The sequence below is a fragment of the Squalius cephalus genome (genome assembly GCF_949319135.1).
Source record: "Squalius cephalus genome assembly, chromosome: 16".
NCBI lineage: Eukaryota > Metazoa > Chordata > Actinopteri > Cypriniformes > Leuciscidae > Squalius > Squalius cephalus.
The window spans coordinates 13,088,010-13,107,678 of record NC_137137.1 but is presented as its reverse complement, the minus strand read 5'-3'; the positions used below and the strand labels follow the sequence as shown (position 1 = coordinate 13,107,678).

The 19,669-nt window shown below is 40.4% G+C and overlaps 2 protein-coding genes across 5 annotated transcripts in view; one reads left to right on the top strand and one right to left on the bottom strand.

The window, feature by feature from the left end:
* The first annotated feature begins 1,480 nt into the window (after positions 1-1,480).
* wasb (WASP actin nucleation promoting factor b) lies at positions 1,481-11,137 on the top strand. The gene is made up of 12 exons (XM_079896923.1): positions 1,481-1,782; positions 2,400-2,540; positions 2,874-2,960; positions 3,172-3,268; positions 3,374-3,400; positions 3,479-3,514; positions 3,887-4,082; positions 4,175-4,217; positions 4,352-4,505; positions 5,024-5,430; positions 5,542-5,650; positions 9,976-11,137. The coding sequence occupies exons 1-12, from the start codon at positions 1,681-1,683 to the stop codon at positions 10,029-10,031; spliced, it is 1,455 nt and encodes a 484-aa protein (XP_079753049.1). The 5' UTR covers positions 1,481-1,680; the 3' UTR covers positions 10,032-11,137.
* Positions 11,138-13,554: 2,417 nt separating this feature from the next.
* Positions 13,555-19,669, bottom strand: part of sema3gb (sema domain, immunoglobulin domain (Ig), short basic domain, secreted, (semaphorin) 3Gb) — a 36,640-nt gene continuing 30,525 nt past the window's right edge. For 2 of the 4 annotated variants that reach the window (XM_079896922.1, XM_079896920.1), the window contains exons 6-18: positions 19,645-19,669; positions 18,190-18,309; positions 17,942-18,087; positions 17,654-17,768; positions 17,486-17,555; positions 16,465-16,609; positions 16,143-16,365; positions 15,897-15,985; positions 15,744-15,785; positions 15,181-15,338; positions 14,873-14,940; positions 14,658-14,782; positions 13,555-14,085 (exon numbers count right to left, since the gene is read on the bottom strand). The exon at positions 19,645-19,669 is cut by the window's right edge and continues 69 nt beyond it. In XM_079896922.1, coding sequence (XP_079753048.1) covers positions 13,669-14,085; positions 14,658-14,782; positions 14,873-14,940; positions 15,181-15,338; positions 15,744-15,785; positions 15,897-15,985; positions 16,143-16,365; positions 16,465-16,609; positions 17,486-17,555; positions 17,654-17,768; positions 17,942-18,087; positions 18,190-18,309; positions 19,645-19,669 — 1,743 coding nt within the window. In that variant the 3' untranslated portion in view covers positions 13,555-13,668. Of the gene's footprint in view, positions 14,086-14,657; positions 14,786-14,872; positions 14,941-15,180; positions 15,339-15,743; positions 15,786-15,896; positions 15,986-16,142; positions 16,366-16,464; positions 16,610-17,485; positions 17,556-17,653; positions 17,769-17,941; positions 18,088-18,189; positions 18,310-19,644 lie in introns of all 4 variants that reach the window. The other 2 variants (XM_079896921.1, XM_079896919.1) reach the window with 1 other exon arrangement.

The following is a 19,669-nucleotide window of genomic DNA, read 5'->3' as shown; positions in this document are numbered from 1 at the left end:
TTGTTAGTTAATTAGAAAACGGGTGCAAAAATTGTTTGAGGTTAAAGATTGACAGTTCCAATGTGAAACACAAACGCACCAAAGAGAGTTAGCAGTTGAACAAGTGCCTTTTTCTACTGCTTTTATTTGTTTGTTGGTTTACTGAACTCGCCTTTGACTTTGCCATAACATTTTCAATAAAAAACATGTGGTCAGTATTACAAAGTGCAATATGTATGTATTTATTTCTTCGTGTACCCATTTTCTTGGTTTGAGGACATCATTTATACAGCGTAAAAAAATTATTGTTGGTTTAACTTAAAAAAGTAAGTAACCAGTATACCTTAAAATTTTGAGTTGATTGAAATAAAAAAAATTGAGTTAATACAATGGAGATTGGTTTAATCAACAGAAAATCAAAATAGTATGATATCTGAAACACGTTAATTATCTAGGTTGATTTGACAAAATAAAAAAGTTGTGATAACAAATCATGAAATCAGTGTAACGTCTATTTAATGAATCCCTTATTACATATATGAAATCATTCTTAACAGTACTTCTTATGGTCATTTTCTCTTTAACTTTAACCTATTAAAATGTTTTAAAATAATCATTAAGTTGAATATAATATAATAAATGGTAATAATTATACAAGATCTGTGCATATAATAAATCCAAAATATGAAGTTATAATTCTGAATATGTAAATCTTCTGTAATAATTCATGGTTTACATTTATATATTCAAAATTATAAGATTCCCTTTTATGTTTTCAGATTTAACTATAGGCCTATATTCAGATTCACATTTATATATTCAGACTTATAACTTTATATTCAGGATTTATAAAAAAGTGTTCAGATTTCATATAATTATTTTGTGGTTGGCCATTAATAAATATAATGTAATGCATTACATATTCAACATTTGTTACATTTTACTTTAGTGTATTGTTTATTTACACTCATGTTGTTACTTTATTGTTGTTATTTTGAATTATATACAGTCAGATTTACTTGCAAATTGTAGTCTGTTGCGAAAATTAGTTAGTAACGTAATTTAGATTACTCATAGGTAATGTATTCTGACTGCTTTTTGTATAGGATTATTGTGATTTTGATTTTTGTACAAGCAGCACAACTGTTTTCAACATTGATAATAATAAGAAATGTTTCTTGAGCACCAAATCAGCATATTAGAATGATTTCTGAAAGATCATGTGATTCTGAAGATGCTGAAAATTCAACTTCGCCATCACAGGAAATAAAAACATTTTAAAATATATTCAAATAGAAAACAGTTTTTTTTATTATTTGAAATAATATTTAGCAATATTACTGTGTATTTTTGATCAAATAAATGCAGCCTTGGTGAATATAAGAGAACAAAAAGTGTAATGTTTCCAAACATTTCACAGGTACTTTATGTGAGTGTATATTGTTATTGTTGCTCCTCCTCCTTTATATGAGCGAAGGAACACGTGCCTGTCCATGGCATTCTGAGAGCAGATCTGCGCAGTGGTTTTGTTCTTCCTGTTCTCTTTTGCTGTGCTGCATTTACATCAGATTAGAACACGGAAGCAACGGTTCCTCCGAATCATTTGCCTGTCCAAAAAAGGACTCAGACAGGTACTGTTGGCCGAGTAGGGGCCCCAGGCGTGGAGTCCCAGGATCTGAGTGTCCATTTGAGCAAGGAGAGATGAGTAAAGGAAAAAGCAAAGGGCAGGAGAACATGCCCAGTTCTCTCCTCAGCAGCCAGGAGAATGAACGCCTGCTGGAGTTGCTGGGAAGGAGATGTGTGGTGAGTGAAGTAACTTTGATTTGAGGGCCAATCATAGATGGGCATTCTGTCCCACAAAAGAATTTGGGGATGGAAATCAATCAGTTATAAAAGAGAAAGTCCTCAAAGGAGAGACATGGAGCCGAGGTCACAGATGAGATCAGAGCTGTTACTGTTGATGTCAGTTAAAGGTCAAAGTGAAACTCAGCCTTTCAAGTTATTTTGTTGCATTCCTGTGTGCCAAATGAAAAGGATGAAGAGATTGCACACAAAACATGCCTAGGACAACCTGTGACAAAATGTGCTGTAATAGCTCAACTATTTAGTCCACTGTGTTTTGATTTTGCAATTATATTCACCCAGGAAAACTTCTAATATCATAAAAGCATAATTAGTTTTCTTCCGAATGTACACTTCACAACATCGTTAACCTGTTTGTATTGATGATTGATGTTTGCAACTACAAAGTTTAACTGGAGAGTGACAGGAAATGCTGTATGAGGCCACTTCCTGTTGTTGTAGAGGATGCTGATGTCTTTGCTCGAGCTTTCCTTGTAATACTTCACTGATTAATCTTTTATTAACGTACATTTATGTAAGTTTATTGTGTGTGTGTGTGTGTGTGTGTGTGAACGCAGAGCACGGCCACAGCGGTTGTTCAGCTGTACATGGCTCTTCCTCACAGTCCGACCCAATGGAGTCTCCAACATACAGGAGTCGTGTGTTTCATTAAGGACAATCCTAAACGTTCATATTACATCCGGCTCTATGACATAAAGGTTAGAAATTCACATTTGAATCTGTAGTGTAAAAAAACCTTAACAAACATGCTCTGAATTTATATAACGTTTATGCATCTTGCATCTATGCAGATAGAGATGCTCTCGATGCTTTTCTGAGATTATATGATGATAATTGAATTTATACTGACTTCTTTTAGCATGACCAAAGATGACCTGTGACCAAACAGGCTGAAATTAAATAAAGATACACTTCTGCTTTGAGTTCTGAGTCACAGCTCAACTCATTCATGAAGACACATTGTGGTAGCACCATTTAGACTTTGATAAGTGTTTATGCGTGTTTTCATTTCATTTATTTATTTTTGTCAGGAAGGTAAAATGGTCTGGGAGCAGGAGCTATATAATCAGATGACATATTCCTGTCCATTGAGGTTCTTCCACAGTTTTTCAGCTGATGTGGGTACAGACTCCTTTAAAATTCTTGAATCCAAGCCAAAACTCAACATTTTTAGTCACTGTCTAAATAACTGCTCAAATTAAGCCACACTGGCATCATCAGAAATGTCTTCTTTAAGTTTTTAATTGATTTTAAAACTGTTAATTTTTTTTTTTTCTCTGCAAAATCTCACAATCTGAGAGATCTAATACAAATTTAAATGTGTCTCAGGACTGTCAAGTAGGTTTGAACTTTGCCAGTGAGACAGAAGCTGATGTGTTCAGAAACGTCACTGAGGAGAAGATTAATCAGAGATTCAACCGCCAGGGTCAGTTACTGTCATTCTCATTCATATTTATATGAATTTTGCTCATAGTATTTTCAGAGTATTTTATCATATATCCTTGTTCCTTTTTTATACATGCATATTTAGAAAAACGACAGCATGCTACATCTGAAGGTATGTGTCTTCAATTTAAAATTACACTTGCTATTAATTTAGAAATTAGCATTTTAAGACACTTTTTTTAACTAACAGAAAAACGGGCACCACAACAAATCCCTCCAACAAATGGTGAGTCACTTTTAAATGATTTAAAGACTTCATTATTGTTTCATTTACTCACCATCTTGTCATTCCGTACCTGTATGACTTTCTTCTGTGGAACACAAAAAACATTTTATTTTATTTTTTTGTGAATAAATGTATATAATGAAATCCAGTGAGGTTCAATGTTGTTTTATACCCCAGTGTTTTTTTTTTTACCTAAAATATTTTCAGCAGAAGATAGTAAGTCATACAGATTTGGAACAACAAGAGGGTCAATAAACAATGACATAATTTTCATTTTTGGATGAACTATCCCTTTAATTCATCCTGCAGTGTTCACATGGTCTGAATGCATTGATAAATACAAGTGTTTAACCAACTATGTCTGTTAATCAGGTCCAGTTTCACAGCCAAGTGTAATGACCACGGTGGACATCCAGAACCCAGATATTGTTGCATCAAGGTACCGCTCTACCCCAGTGCCGACCCCCGCACCAGCTTCAGTCTCCATATTAAGCAAAAAAGACAAAAAGGGAAAGAAGAAAGGCCCAAGGCTCACTAAGGCAGATATTGGAGCACCTAGTGGATTCAAGTAAGAAGGTTTTACCATAAGTTGGACACTCACCTTGTGTTTTGTTCCATCTGTTTGAAGTGATGCTATCTGTGCCTCTCCTGCCTTTTTAGACACGTCACTCATATTGGGTGGGATCCAAACTCTGGTTTTGATGTAAGAATTGTCCTTTTTCCTTAATGCATAAAGCAAATTTAGTCACATAAACTGTGCTTATTCTGATATAGCAAATAGCATTTCTAAAGTTTTAAAAGCAGCATTTATATGAACACTGACTTTGGCCCCTCCAGACCAACAATCTCGACCCTGACCTGAAGAAACTGTTCAACAGTGCTGGTATCAGTGATGCCCAGCTGGCAGATAAAGAAACATCTAAGCTAATCTATGACTTCATCGAGCAATCTGGAGGGTTGGATGCAGTAAAAGAGGAAATGAGGAAACAGGGTAAGCTCATTTAAAAATATAATAAAATCAATTTTGTTTACCATTTTAACTCTCTGTGTGGAATATTTAGAAGTTTGATTTGGAAATTTCACTCCAGTCAGCATGAAAAAAAATACATTTTATAAATGCACCTTATTGATATTATTGTGAGCAATTCATCCGTGCATGAATGTTTCATTTATTTTATTTTGAGCTTGTCATTTTTTATTATCAAAATGTTAGAACTTGATCTCCCAGTCAAATTACTTCTCTCTGGTGATGTTTGCTGGACTTCTCCAATCATTTGGTCTGCTTAAACCCACCCCTTTCTTACAATCGACCGCAAACTCGCATTCAGATCACAGAACCAAGACCCCACCCTACTTTTTTCCCATTTTTGATAATCCGTTTCACTCGAATGTACATCGCAATATGGAAGAAAAAAAAAAGCTGTCACTACTTTCGTTACATCGCAACTTTAATGATCTTTGTTGCCCTCACTGATGTTTCTCGGGGCCATTCTGGCTCTTTCTCTCCAGACCCAGGAGGTCCTCGTTCTGCCCCTGCACCTCCTCCACCCCGTGGTGGGCTTCCCCCAGTGCCAGGCCCACCCGGACGCCCTCCACCACCTTCGCGCAGTCCTGGACCTCCACATCGCGGTCCACCGCCACCTGGAGGCCGTTCTGGGCCTCCACCCCCACTGCCATCCTCTCTTCCGCCACCACCACCCAGCCACAGTCACAAGCCACCTCCTCCACCTATGGGTGGAGGTGCACCACCTCCACCTCCGCCCCCACCACCTCCTCCACCCCCCCCTTCTTCAGCCGCTAACTTCCCCAGCAGCCCTGCCAGCTCAGCTCCACCTCCTCCTCCTCCCTCTGGTGGTGGTGGAGGAGGACGAGGAACTTTACTGGAGGAAATTCGTCGTGGGCGTGTGCTAAAGAATGTACGTGAGACATTTTCACACAAACGCAATGCATTTTGTTCAATGTAAGCATTATACTCTGCTTTGTTGTGAATAACCACGTTTTAAGCGGTGATGTGGTGTTTATCTCAGGTGCCTGACTCCCCGGACTCTAATCCAGCTCAAGATGAGTCCTCAGAGGGAATTGTGGGAGCTCTGATGATGGTGATGCAGAAAAGGAGTAAAGTTATCCATTCCTCAGGTAACTCGTTTAATAAATCTAAAGGGTTTTTTCACACTTTTACAAATTCAACCTATAAAATATAACCTATTGAATGACTTGTGGCAGTAGCAATTCCCATACGTGATCTGCAATAACAGCAGCAGCGTATATCTATTCCACCAAAACCAAGCATAGAACATTGTCATAACCATAAACAATATTTTGCTTAGTATGGTTGAATTGGATCATCGAAGGTCATTAGCAAAGACATTGGCTAATAAAGTGAGATTAAATTCATTAAGCATATTTGTATTATTTTAAGCTATTTTAATTATTGCATTTAGCGTAATATTCTAAGTTTGCATTTCACTGTTTTTATTAATTTTAATAAATACTGAATCTGTATGTGAGCTCACATCATAGCCAGCAGCCATATCCCCCTTTAGCCCAAGACTGGTTGCCCACTGAAGATAAGCAGGGTTGAGCCTGGTTAGTACCTGGATGGGAGACTCCAGGGAAAACTAGGTTGCTGCTGGAAGAGCTGTTAGTGAGGCCAGCAGGTGGTGCTCACCCTGTGGTCTGTGTGGGTCCTAACGCCCCATTGTTATGGACACTATATTGCAAAAAGCACAGTCCTTCGGTAGAGATGTTAAACTGAGTTCCTGACTCTCTGTAGTCATTAAATATACCAGGATGTCCTTTGGAAAAAAGAGTAGGTTTTTTTTTGGCATTCTAACAAAATTTGAAAATTGGCCTCTGTTCATCATCGTGGCCTCCTAATCATCCCCATTTATATTGAATGGCTTCATCAGCGATCATGGTCTGTATGTTCTCTGTCACTGTCATAGCACAGGCATGCAGTGCTGTGTGTCGTCTTCGCCTTCGAGGCAATGCTGACCCGGGAGTTCAGTCAGACCAGGCTGCCGTGGAACGCTGGTCCTTCCCTGGCCAACACTGACAGAGCGTGGAAACTCGACCACGCCCCCACGCAGGGACGCTATGCCTCCCATGTCCAGGTCTGTGGTTCGCATGACCTCGCTGGTTCAGTTCTTGGGAGCCTGGCTAGAGCTTCCCAACCTGTCCCGCTGGGTCGCGAGAACCATCAGGCTCGGCTATGCAATTCAGTTTGCACGATCTCCTCCCCGCTTCTGGGGAGTCCGTTACACTATGGTGGGTGGCAATGCCCCTGTCATGCGTGCGGAGGTCGCTACCTTACTGGCGAAAGGTGCAATCGAGATTGTCACTCCAGCCAAAATGAAGTCCGGATTCTACAGCCCCTAGTTCATTGTTCTACTTCATTCTACAGCCCCTACCAATCCAGCGCGTCTTGAACTGATCCCTTCACAGGCTTACATTCAAGATGCTCACAGCCAAATGCATTTTCGAATGTGTGCGGCCGCAAGATTGGTTTGCAGCGATCGACCTGAAGGAAGCCTACTTTCATGTCTCAATTCTTCCTCGACACAGACTGTTCCTACAGTTTGCTTTCGAGGAGCGGGACTGTATCAGTACGCGGTTCTCCCATTCGGGCTAGCCCTGTCTCCTCGCGTCTTCATGAAAGTCGGCGAGGCAGCCCTTGTGCCACTACGGCAACACGGGGTTCGCATCCTGAACTATCTCGACAACTGGCTGATACTAGCTCACTCTCGAGACCAGGTTTGCGAACACAGGGACCTTGTGCTCCGGCACCTAGCCTGCCTGGGCCTTCGGGTCAACTGGGAGAAGAGCAAACTTTGCCCCGTGCAGAGGATCTCTTTTCTCGGTATGGAAATCGTCTCGGTCACCATGTGCGCGCAGCTTACGAGCGAGCGTGCGCGCGCAGTCACTGCTGACTTGCCTGAGACAGTTCGAGGGCAAGAGTGCTGTTCCACTGAAGTTATTTCAGAGGCTCCTGGGGCATATGGCATCCGCAACCACAGTAACGCCGCTCGGATTGCTTCATATGAGACCACTTCAGCTCTGGCTTCGCGATCGAGTCCTGAGGTGGGCATGGCAACAAGACACGCTCCGAGTACCAGTTACTCTGACCTGCCATCAGACCTTCACCCCGTGGGTGAACCTCAGCTTTCTACGGGCTGGAGTGCCCTTAGAACTAGTTTCAAGGCATGTTGTTGTCTCAACAGATGCCTCCACCACGGGCTGGGGTGCCATGTGCAATGGACATGCTGCCGCAGGCTCCTGGACAGGACCCCAGCGCCTTTGGCATGTCAATTGCCTCGAGTTGCTGGCGGTACGTCTGGCTCTGCACCGCTTCCATGCGTTGCTCAAGAACCAGCACGTACTAGTCCGATCAGAAAATACCGCGACAGTAGCGTATATCAATCGACAAGGTGGTCTACGCTCCCGCCGGTCTACAACTCGCCCGCCACCTCCTCTTATGGAGTCAGAGGCATCTGAGGTCGCTTTGAGCCATTTATATCCCAGGAGAGCTGAACTGTGCAGCCGACGAGCTCTCACGGCTTCAGCCTCTTCCTGGAGAATGGAGACTCCGTCCCCAGTCGGTTCAGCTGATTTGGGAACAGTTCGGGGACAGACAGGTAGATCTGTTTGCCTCCCACAACTCTTCCCATTGCAGCCTGTTTTACTCCCTGACCGAGGGCACGCTCGGCACAGATGCACTGGCACACAGCTGGCCGTGGAGCCTCCGCAAGTATGCGTTTCCCCCAGTGAGCTGTGCAAGATCAGGGAGGACGAGGAGCAGGTAATTTTGGTTGCGCCTCATTGGCCCACCCGGACCTGGTTCTCAGAACTAGTACTCCTCGCGACAGCACCTCCCTGGCCAATTCCTCTGAGGAAGGACCTCCTTTCTCAGAGATGGGGTTCCCTATGGCACCCTCGTCCCAATCTTTGGAACCTCCACTTGTGGTTCCTGGATGGGACGAGGCAGGTTTGAGTACCCTACCACCAGCGGTGGTGGCTACCATCACTTCCGCTAGAGCATCGTCCACGAGACATGCCTACGCGTTGAAGTGGAACCTCTTCGTCACCTGGTGCTCTTCTCGCCGAGAAGACCCCAGAAAATGCCCGATCAGTGTCGTGTCTTCCTTCTTGCAAGAAGGGTTGGAGCGAAGGCCCTGAAAACCCTGAAAGTGTATGTTGCCGCTATCGCCGCACATCACGACGCAGTCGAAGGTAAGTCCGTGGGAAAGCATGACCTGGTCATCAGGTTCCTGAGAGGAGCGAGGAGACTGAATTCTCCTCGCCCTCCTCTCGCACCCTCTTGGGACCTCTCAGTGGTTTTAACTGTCCTGCAGAGTGATCCCTTCGAGCCTCTGCAATCAGTGGAGCTTAAGTTCCTGTCAATGAAGACAGCGCTCCTGGTTGCATTGGCCTACATCAAGAGGGTAGGGGACATGCAGGCATTTTCGGTTGACGAAGCGTGCCTGGAATTCGGGTTGGTCTATTCTCACGTGATCCTGAGACCCCGGCCTGGAGACATGCCCGAGGTTCCCACCACTCCCTTTCGAGACCAGGTGTTGAACCTGCAAGCGCTGCCCATGGAGGAGGCAGACCCAGTCTTGGCACTGCTCTGTCCAGTACGTGCCCTCCGTGCTTACGTAGACAGAACTCAGTGTTTCAGGACCTCAGACCAGCTCTTTGTCTGTTATGGAGGGACGCTGAAGGGAAAGGCTCTCTCCAAGCAAAGGTTGTCTCACTGGATAGTGGACGCCATTGCTTTGGCATACCAGCAGCAAGGTCGACTGTGCCCCCTTGGTGTGAAGGCACACTCCACCTGGAGTGTGGCTTCCTCTTGGACTCTAGCGCATGGCGCCTTGCTAACAGACATCTGCAGAACTGCAGGCTGGGCGACACCTAACACATTCGCGAGATTCTACAATCTCCGAGTGGAACCAGTGTCCTCTGTACTCGCTTCAACCAGCCGGTACTAGGATCTGCTCAGGTGTCTTCGCTTCCTCGCCATTCCACTCCGCGGACTGGATACATGCGATATTTTCCTCAGGTGAGCCTCCCCGAGAAGCCCTGAGTTTCCTCCAACGCTGTTGACGTCAATGCCAGTTATGCCACCAACAGCTTTCGCATTGGCTAGGTGCCTCCATGTACATGGTTCCCCCTCTGGGCGACCCCCACATGTGTATTTCCACTGTCAGCCTCTCTGAGCATGTGTCTTTTCCTTGGCAAGCCACCTTGCCACCCCTGGGGTTGAAACATTCCACCCTGCGGGCTGGACACCCCAGTGTTTTTCCATATGCAGCCCCCTTCCAGGTCATATGTGTATTCTGTAAGTTCGCTCCCCCTCCCCCTCCCCCCCCCCCCCTCCCCCTCCCCCTCCCCCTCCCCCTCCCCCTCCCCCTCCCTTCTTGTAGTAATTTTGATGTATGTTATATTCCTTTGATTTTTTTCAGATGATGAAGAAGATGATGGTGGTGATGAAGAGGAAGAGGATGAATGGGACGACTAATGCTTCTCTCTGCTCTTGGTTCACACACTTCTGCCATTACTGACGCTTGGAAATAATTTTATCAATAGACATGAAATCTTTTATTCCAGATTAAAGTTGCACTGAATGATCTAAGGATCTACTTGGAAATCAAATAAAGCAATATAAACTACACTCTGATAATGACTAGATTTCAAGCCTGTTTTGCAGTTTGTCTCACTCGTTTCAAAGACTGTTTTGTCTTCTTTGTGCAGCAGTAGTTCAATGTGAGTTCATTCAGGAAAAAGGAACTTCAGTTGAGCCAAACCAGGAGTGGTGTTAGATTTCATCCAAACAGTCGGACTGCCAAGCTTAACCACAGCTTTATGTTGGATATTTCCTTCTGTTTGTGCATACTTTTAACTCAACAACTGTCTTTTTCCAAATCTCTCTCCCTTAACCACAAACCCAGTAATGTTATTCTTGTCAAGGTAAGATATATCAAGTTTTGTAAGGCTGCATAGGATATCACCTCCATACATATCACCTCCCCCTACAGGACTAAAGTGGAAGTACAAGTAACAACAGTTTGAAAAGTATTCTTGTAATCTTTGTAATGTTTTAAAAACATTTTTGAAATATAATTAAAATAAGTATAATGTACAGTATTGTATATGATATACTGTACATATAATATAATTAGGACATTTATGTAGCTTTTTTAGATGTGCCTTAGAAAAAAAACACTGATCTGCATCTTGAGACAAAACAATGTAACATAATAACAATTTTAAAATAAGTCAGTGCAAATTGCTTTCAGTTAAAACATGCATTTTAGTCCAGGACTATAGGCTTAAGCCTTGTCTGTGAATTTGGTTAATGCATAATATTATTATGAAATAAAAACATGTCAGGTGTTCAGACAGAAAAAAACTGGATAAAAACAAAAAAACAGCAGTTTATTGTTATTGCTTTAAAAAACACCTAGTAGGACTCCCAAGCCCCAGAATACCATGATAATAAAATAATATTTATCACAAAAAAATCACATTAACATGAACCTACACGAACATCTGTAAATACAAAGAGGAAATATTCAGGAAGCAACCATATTTAGGAAGTTTCTTTTTAGTTCAACAGCCAACACCAAAAGAAAGACACAACAGGACAAAGAAAGTCTATGTGGCATTTAAGTTCCTCAGAGACAGACTCGGTTGTCATTCTGCACAATAACATCTCTGTGGAGAGAAAAGAAATGTGGTTTGGACTTTAGAGTTTGTTCTCCACCCTTCAAGACCAGATAACATGTCGGGTTAAAACCACTGAGCGCTTTCATTATAAATATGCCACCAACACCCAATGAAGAGAAAGAGTCTCTTATCCTTTAAAACATAATGACATTAGTGGGCCAGAAAAAGTAGGTGTTTACAGAAGAAAACACATGTTCTTTGCCTTTGTCCTTTAGTTTGGTGCTAAGTGATTTTCCATAGAAAGTGCTAAAAGAGGTAGACATTTCTGGCTTGAAACACTCCGCAAGTTTGCGTTGTGTGCCCCCCAAAACTTAGTACATTTCCACAGCTCACATTTCATGCCAACTGATAAAATGTTTTACCCATTTTTTTCTTGAGAACCTCAAGGTTAATTTTAAATGCGTTTCAATGTTAGAATACTAATTAACTAATTACAATTGCTCCAAAAACATCTACCTCTTTCTCCTCAGCATCTCTCCATGTGTCCTGGTCCTGTTAATAAACAATACATAAAATGACAATTTCCATCAAAACCAGCCCTGTCCCACCACCAAAGAGCACAACTCACATGAATATGTACACTCTCACAATAAATATGTTGTATGGTGTGGGTGAGAGAAAGAGAGAGAAAGAGGGTCACGGGAGAGATGAGGAAAGAGAGGAGGTTAGTTTTTAATCCTGACCAGTGACTAGTCAAATACATACATTTTCTATGTACATGTGTCAGTGTCACACAACACAAAGCACAGATACTGTGTTTATACACGAGCAAAAAACATGACCACACATCACCATTGACAAACCGTGGAATACAACATGATTTGATTATGGATTGAGAATGAGAATGTTTTTAGTGGTCCAACTACATTTCATCAGAGTCTAGAGTCAAAGATAGAAGAGACCAGACTGAAAAACTGTATCTATATACAGCAGTTCAAATCAGGGATGCTCCATTTGTTGGGGGACGAACAATACAAGACAAAACAAGAGGATAACGGACTTTACGGTATTTTGGTTGCTTTCACATTCAAAGATGAAAAATTTCAACTGCAATGTGAAGTACGTATCGAGGGTTTTCACACTACAGCCATATCTGATTTCATTCATTACAAGGGAGAGATTCTGATGCACAATTTCAATAAACATTTAGATTTTTGCAAATCCCATGACTTTCATTTTGGTCCACAGTATTGTCCTAATAAAACACAAAAATTTCCAGGGCAATGATCCAATCATGTTACAAATTCTGAAATCAACGAGGCTTGTTCCACTACAAAAAGAAGACAACATTTATTTTTAACAATATTGTAATATTTTTAGTATTAGATAATTATTTTGATAATCCATATATTTGAAATGTAAAAACAATAGGGTGAATTTAGGGTGACTGGGACATTTTTTTGCCATTGAGATGACTTGGAAAAAGTGTCCCAATCAACCTGAATGTACCCTATTTTTAAATGTATTTTAAAAAATGGTCGATGTACCAACGTTGTTATTTTCAATCGTTTTGCAAGTGATACAGAAATATCACTTTTGGTGGAAGTTGCTTATCAATTCTAGGCTCTCAGTTTCTGTCATGGATCAAGATTAAAATCAAAGCTCATACATTTATAATAAGTTTTCAATTTATTAATTCAAACAAAAATGGAATAAATCACTTTCCATTTTTATGTTTGAAATAGTATATATATATATATATATATATATACATTTTATTTTTAATTATCACTCCTAGCCCTTCATTCAAATGGATCTGTTCTTCAATGGACTTTCCAATGGAAAACTCCATAAAAAACTTGAAATGCTAAGAAAAGTAAATAAAAACTTCAGTGGTCAAAATGATGGGAAGATATATTGTGCTATAATAATAGTCTTGCAGATACGTACTTCCAAGGATCTTAAAATGTACAAGAGCATTTATTCCAATGCTGCATTTAATTTTCAGGGTGTTTAGAGATGCCTGACTGAATCTGCGATCTTTAAATTCAACCTTTTGATGCCTCTATAATGCAAAGCAAAAACATATTTTCGAATGTGTCTGATAGTATTTATACTGCAGTCATCAGTGTACTGAATCTTAAAAGGGAATAGCTTATATTTTACATAATACGGCAGTAGTTTTGCTGGTGCGGCTGAATGTTTTAAGGAATTTATTTTGAAAACATAGTTTAACCCTAACTATAGAAGTGAGCACACCAAAGCAAGATTTATATTAGTTAGGGGAGCTATGTGCATCAAACTGTACCTCAAAATGAAAATCTATTTAGTTCAGACACAGTCTGATACATCTAATGAATCAATTGAATCAATCTAAGCTAATGAATCATTTTATTAAAGGGACTGAATAGGAGTTTGCCTGGAGGGAGTACATAATGATGGGGCACATGGACTGGACAAGGTCAACAAGGTCCCAGATGCTGTTCCATTCACTGCTCCTGCAGCTCCTCCTCTTCCTCTTCTCCTGTGTGCCTGCGGTTGTTGCGTTTGGCTTTGTGTGGTTGGCTTTGTATCTGCTGCCTGTAGGACTGGCAGTACTGGTTGATGAGACGCACTTCAGGCTGCGGGTGGAGCTGGAGTTGAGGTGGGTGGGACTGAGGGGGAGGGGGCGGGGGTGGAGGGTGGTGATGGGAATGGTGGCGGCGGTGCTCTGGTTCTACAGAGACGTCCGACTCGGTCAACGCCTCCACAATCTCCCGGTCCAGGATCCGTAGGGAGATGCGCGCCACGGTGTGTTTGAAGTTGTTCTCAGTTGCCAGGCAGTGGTAAAGGCCGGCATCCGATTGGGCGAGAGATTTCAGCAGGATGCCATGCCCGGTCTTCAAGACCTCTTTGTCTCGATTGAGCTGAAAAAGAAAAGGAAATTAATGAGGCGAAACACAAAGGAGATATTGTAAAGAATTTGTCAATGAAAGTCAATGGGGTCCAAAACAACATTGGAGCCCATTGACTTACATTGTAATACAAAAAACAAAAACAAAAAACTGAGAAAATGTTCCACAAAAGAAATAAAGTCATGCAGGTTTGTAACGACATGAGAGTGTCGTGAGAGCACATTCTGGAAAAGCTACTTATGATTAGCTTCACTTCTACACATGGCAACCTGTGCTTTTTGGTGATTGTCAGTGTATTATAAAGGTAAAAAACTGATTTTAGTACTTCATTAGGTTGGGAAATTAACATCAGGTAATAAAAAGTTTTTTTTTTTTTGTACTGTAAATTCAAGTTATATTCATTACCTAAAATGTTGCTGCCACATTCCTATGGTAAAGTTCTGGCAACAGGTGCCAGTTTTTATTTTATTTTTTACCATAAATTATACTGAATTTTTGTACAGTGTAGGTAAATGATGTCAGAATTAGCGTTTTTGGGTGAACCATCTCTTTAAAAAGAGATAATGGTAACATGAGCGTCTTACTGCTTTTCGCTTGCCGTCCTTCTGGCAGAGCCATTTGACGGTGGCCTGTGGGGACCGCGGCTGGCACTCCAGGAACGTGCTGCTCCCCTCAACCCCAAACTGCACCGTCTCCCTCAGACGCTTTTCTACTGAGAGCGTCAGAGAAGGGCCACATTCAAGTTTCTAAAGATCTCAAGTGTTGTTACTCAGGATAATATAAAAGGCTGTTTACAAACCTTTAGCGTTGAATCCTCTGCACTGCCTTAAGGGATCTCCGTGTTTGATATCTTGCCTTCTGCTTCTCCTAAGGATTCATTCACAGATGGTTATGGTTAAAAGCTTATGGACTATTTTCACTGTGACATAAACGTTTCTCTTTATTTTGTAATGGTTCAGTAGTTCTGTTGAAGAGCAATATCCAAATGTTGCCATACATTAATTGATAGTGTGATCAGTATAAAAATGGGCCGGTAATGAAGTCTAGATATCACACACACATTTAGGATCATGGACCACCTGTCAGGGTAAATGAATGCGCTCTGACCTCTTGGTAGCCGGGGTGAAAGCAGAGCAGTGTTCTCCATCCCAGGCACAGTAAGGGTCTCGGGCCAGACAGCAGTCCGAACAGGCCTTGCCATAAACGGCACACCTGTGCAGGGACACCTGGGTAAGACCCCTTTCTGAGGACACGTACAACTGTTGCTGTAAACCGCAAGTGAGAAAGAGAAAAGGTTTAGAAACAGCACACTTTTTATTTTTTACAGATAAGGTACTGAATTTTTGGATTTCACAGCTCAAATATGAAAAATATGAAAAAACTTACTTCAGCTAGTTGCAACATTTCTCTTTTTCCATTTAGTTTAAGTTAAAGTACTAAAATAACTAAACCAAACTAAAAATAAAACTATATAAAAAAAAATCGAATAAAATGGACAAATATACAACTAAATTACAAAAACTTTTAAAAATGAAAATAAAAACAGAAAATATAAAATATTTTCCAATTTCCAATTCAAAATATTAACAAAAACTATAATTGTATATCAATAATACTAAACAACACTGGTTTTATGCATGTAGGATTAATAAAACTAGGTCATTTTTTACCCTTTTAGTAGAAATCTTCAGGGTTTTGACAGCTGCTGGAGTCTGAAAAAATTAGAAGAAAAAATTAACAATTTAAAATCATGCATTATGGTATTTTAAGGGTATTTTCCACCCACAAGTTTATGTAACAGCAAAAAGTCTGTATTTGTGTACCTTAAAAACCTCAACTTCTTCCAAAACGAGCTCTTCTGTTGTGCTGATGTCTTTTGGCAAGACAATCACCTTCTGGACTGTTCCACGATCTAAAGTTCAAAGAGAATCAGAAGTAAAGCTATGAGATTGGCCATCTTTTTATAAATTTTGCAAATTAAGCGGTTCATGTAGCAACAGTGCACCTTCACATGATCGTCCAGCATTTAACTAAATAGGAAGAATCAGACATGGTCAAAAATGTCTAACCTGTGCCCAGGAAGAGCACCTCGTATCTTCCATCCACAGCATCCACCAGGTCCACAGCAATGGTGGTAAAACGGTAATCAAATCCAGTCCTGACCACCAGGGGGCGCTTGTGTATCGGATATATAGGTTGATACATCAGCGGATGGGCGCGTACAAAGTTTACAGCCTCATCAGAGAAGGCCTTAGTGGTGTGGAGATCAGGGGTGAACGTTCCTCCAGGACACTAAAAAATAAAGCAAAAGCAGAAAGAGCAAAAATGAACTAGATAACAACAAAGAATCAACAATAAGATATCAAACTGGTTTTCATAAGCAATACTCACAGTCCCTGGGCGAGGGTAAGGGATTTTGCCAGTGTAGGGTGTCCACTGATAGTTGTGACCATGTTTGTGAGAGAAGGGTCCATTGAAGACATTTCTGATGTCAGCCATTGAGTACACACACACAGCAGAGCCTTTAAACACAGAGCTGGAGAGGAACAGAAAGAATTGGCATTATAACTTAAAGGATAATCAATATAAACAACTAATTTGAAGGAATATAACTTTTCCACGTAATAAAAGAAAGTGATGACCGTCAAGTTCTAAAAACATAGAAAATTACTAGAAAAGTAATTTTATTTGCTTTGTGCACTTTAAGTTTTCAATATAATAGCTTTTGTCCAAGTGAGAAAATATTTATTGTAAAAAAAATAAAATAAGTTGTGTTCCTTGCAAGAAAGGAAGTCATAAGAGTTTGGAATGACAGAGTGTGAGTAAATGACATAATTTTTTATTATGGGGTCAACTATCAATTTAAATCTATAATTAAAAGATGTTTAGACTACAAAAATGCTCCTGTGTACTTACACCACCGTTCGAAAGTTTGAGGTGGAGACGATTTTTTATTTAGTTTTGGGGAAGAAAAAGTCTCTTATGCTCTCAAAACAGTAAAAACAGTAATATTGTGAAATATTATTACAATTTAAAATAACTATTTTCTATTTTAATATATTTTCAGCAGGGATTTCTCTAGTCTTCAGTGTCACATGATACTTCAGAAATCATTCTAATATGCTGATTTGCTGCTCAAGAAACATTTATTATTATCAATAATAAGAACAGTCGTGATAAAATTTTTAACAAGTCTTTGATGAATAGTTAAAAAAAACAAGCATTTATCTGAAACAGAATTTTTTGTAACACTGTAATAAGTTTTACTGTCACTTTTTGATAAATGTAATGCATCCTTGCTGAAAAAAGTATTGATTTCTTTCAACAACAACAAAAATGCAAAACATAATGACCCCAAACCTTTGAACGGTACTGTAAGTATTTCAAATGTTTGCATGAGAGATTATCTCACCCAGCTGTGGAGAACACAGCATACACGATGGGGTTCCGTTCATCATGGGTCCTCTGGATAAAAACGTCCCCTTTAAAACAAACAGATATCAGGCATCAGAGATAGACAAACAGAGAGCTGATCACGGACATGTTGTGATCACGGAGGAGAGAAAAACATATGCCATACTCAGTTCATCAAAGTAAGTCTCAACACCGTCTGCACCAATCACAGAACAGACCAGTCGTGCTTTGAGGAATGTCGTCCACTTATTCACCAGTGACCTTTGGCCTCCATCATCATTCTGAAGGGAAAGCATACAAACAGATAGAAGATTAGACTTTAAACAAACCTTGGGTTCATCTGATTTACATACCTATTTGCATGACAAAAAATCATCATGATTAAAAGTTGATTATTAAGTCAGAATGTGGCTTAAGTAGACAAGTCTTGTGTCTAGCATCTGGATTTTCTCACCAGACAGACTCGGCCAACTCTCGCGATGACGCTCGGAGCGCTGCCCCCCGAAGCATCTAAACTCTTCTCCCGAAAGAAGAAGTAAAGCTTATCATCATTCTTCTCCGCACTGTCTGGAATCTTCTGGATTTTTATAAACACTGGCTCTGATGGAGAGATAAAAAGATTGGTAAAGAGATAAAGGGATAATATTTGTCAACTGTCTGTCTTTTCAATTGAATCACTTCACTCCTTAGCTCGTATCGTACCGTTCAGCCATCGGGAGTCGTACTGCTCGGTTCTGACAGCGGGACGGTCTCCCAAGGTTCTGAAGATGGCTGGGTCTGTACCCATAAAGTCCACATGTACCCCAGCATACAGGTTCCCATCTGAAGTAATGTGGCAAGAGAGAGAGCTTATGATGGATGAAGACTGGCTAAATTTATACTGCCCATTTCTACTGCTAGAGGATTCTCATACAAGTTGAAGTGCGGAAGTAACAGAATAGTTCCCACACTTTTTGACAAATTATTTCCATGACTGCAGTACTTTTAACTCTTTCCCCGCCATTGACGGAATTTTTAGTCATTTATGTGAAAATGCTTCCCCGCCATTGACGGACTTTTCTGATTTTCCATGTTTTCGCTGTTATACGGTGAAAGAGTACTGAATCTCCGGATGAAAACACAGGTGAAAAAGAAGCAGAGACAAGAGATAGCATAAGTAAGCAGATGCATATGTAAAATGATGCAATCATCAACATTAAACAAACATAAATCAAAACTGCCTAATGTTACTGAATGAAATGTCGACTCAGGATGAGCTACAGGACTGTGCAAGCTTTGGGGGTGTTGATGGATTTGATCTACCCCATCTATGATTTTAATCATTGAATCTGATCCAGACGCAGCCTTTGACAAAAACTGGATTTTTTCAGGGTTTTGCTCAAAATGTTGATTTTTTTATGAAACCCACATTCAAGTGTTAAAAATTATTTATTTTTATTTTTTTTAAAGTTGCTGGCTGGCAACTTTAAAAAAAAATGCTGGCAGGGAAAGAGTTAAAAGTAATAACTTCATAAATATTTCTGGAGTAAATTTCTATATGTATGTCAGGTACCAAAACTACACCACCGTTCAAAAGTTTGGGATCAGAAAATGTTTTTTTCCACAAAAATTGAGCAGCTCAACTGTTTTCAACATTGATAATAATAAGAAATGCTACTTGAGAGCCAAATCAGCATATCAGAATGATTTCTGAAGGATGATATGACACTGAAGACTGGAGTAATGATGCTGAAAATTCAGATGTCTCATCACAGGAATAAATTACATTTAAGATATATTAAAATAGAAAACAGTTATTGTAAACTGTAATAATATTTCACAATTGTATAGCTTTTACTGTATTTATATTTACTAAATGCAACCCTGGTGAGCATAAGAGACTTCTTTCAAAATTCTTACTAGCACAAACTTTTGAACAGTAGTGTAGGCTATTTTAGAGCAAAGATTGAGATTGACTACATGCTTTTGTTTTGAGAGAGAGAGAGAGAGAGAGAGAGAGAGAGAGAGAGAGAGAGAGAGAGAGAGAGAGAGAGAGAGAGAGAGAGAGAGAGAGAGAGAGAGAGAGAGAGAGAGAGAGAGAGAGAGAGAGAGAGAGAGAGAGAGAGAGAGAGAGAGAGAGAGAGAGAGAGGAGAGAGAGGGAGAGAGAGAGATCTCACTGATCAGAGCTGCTGCGTTCTCCTG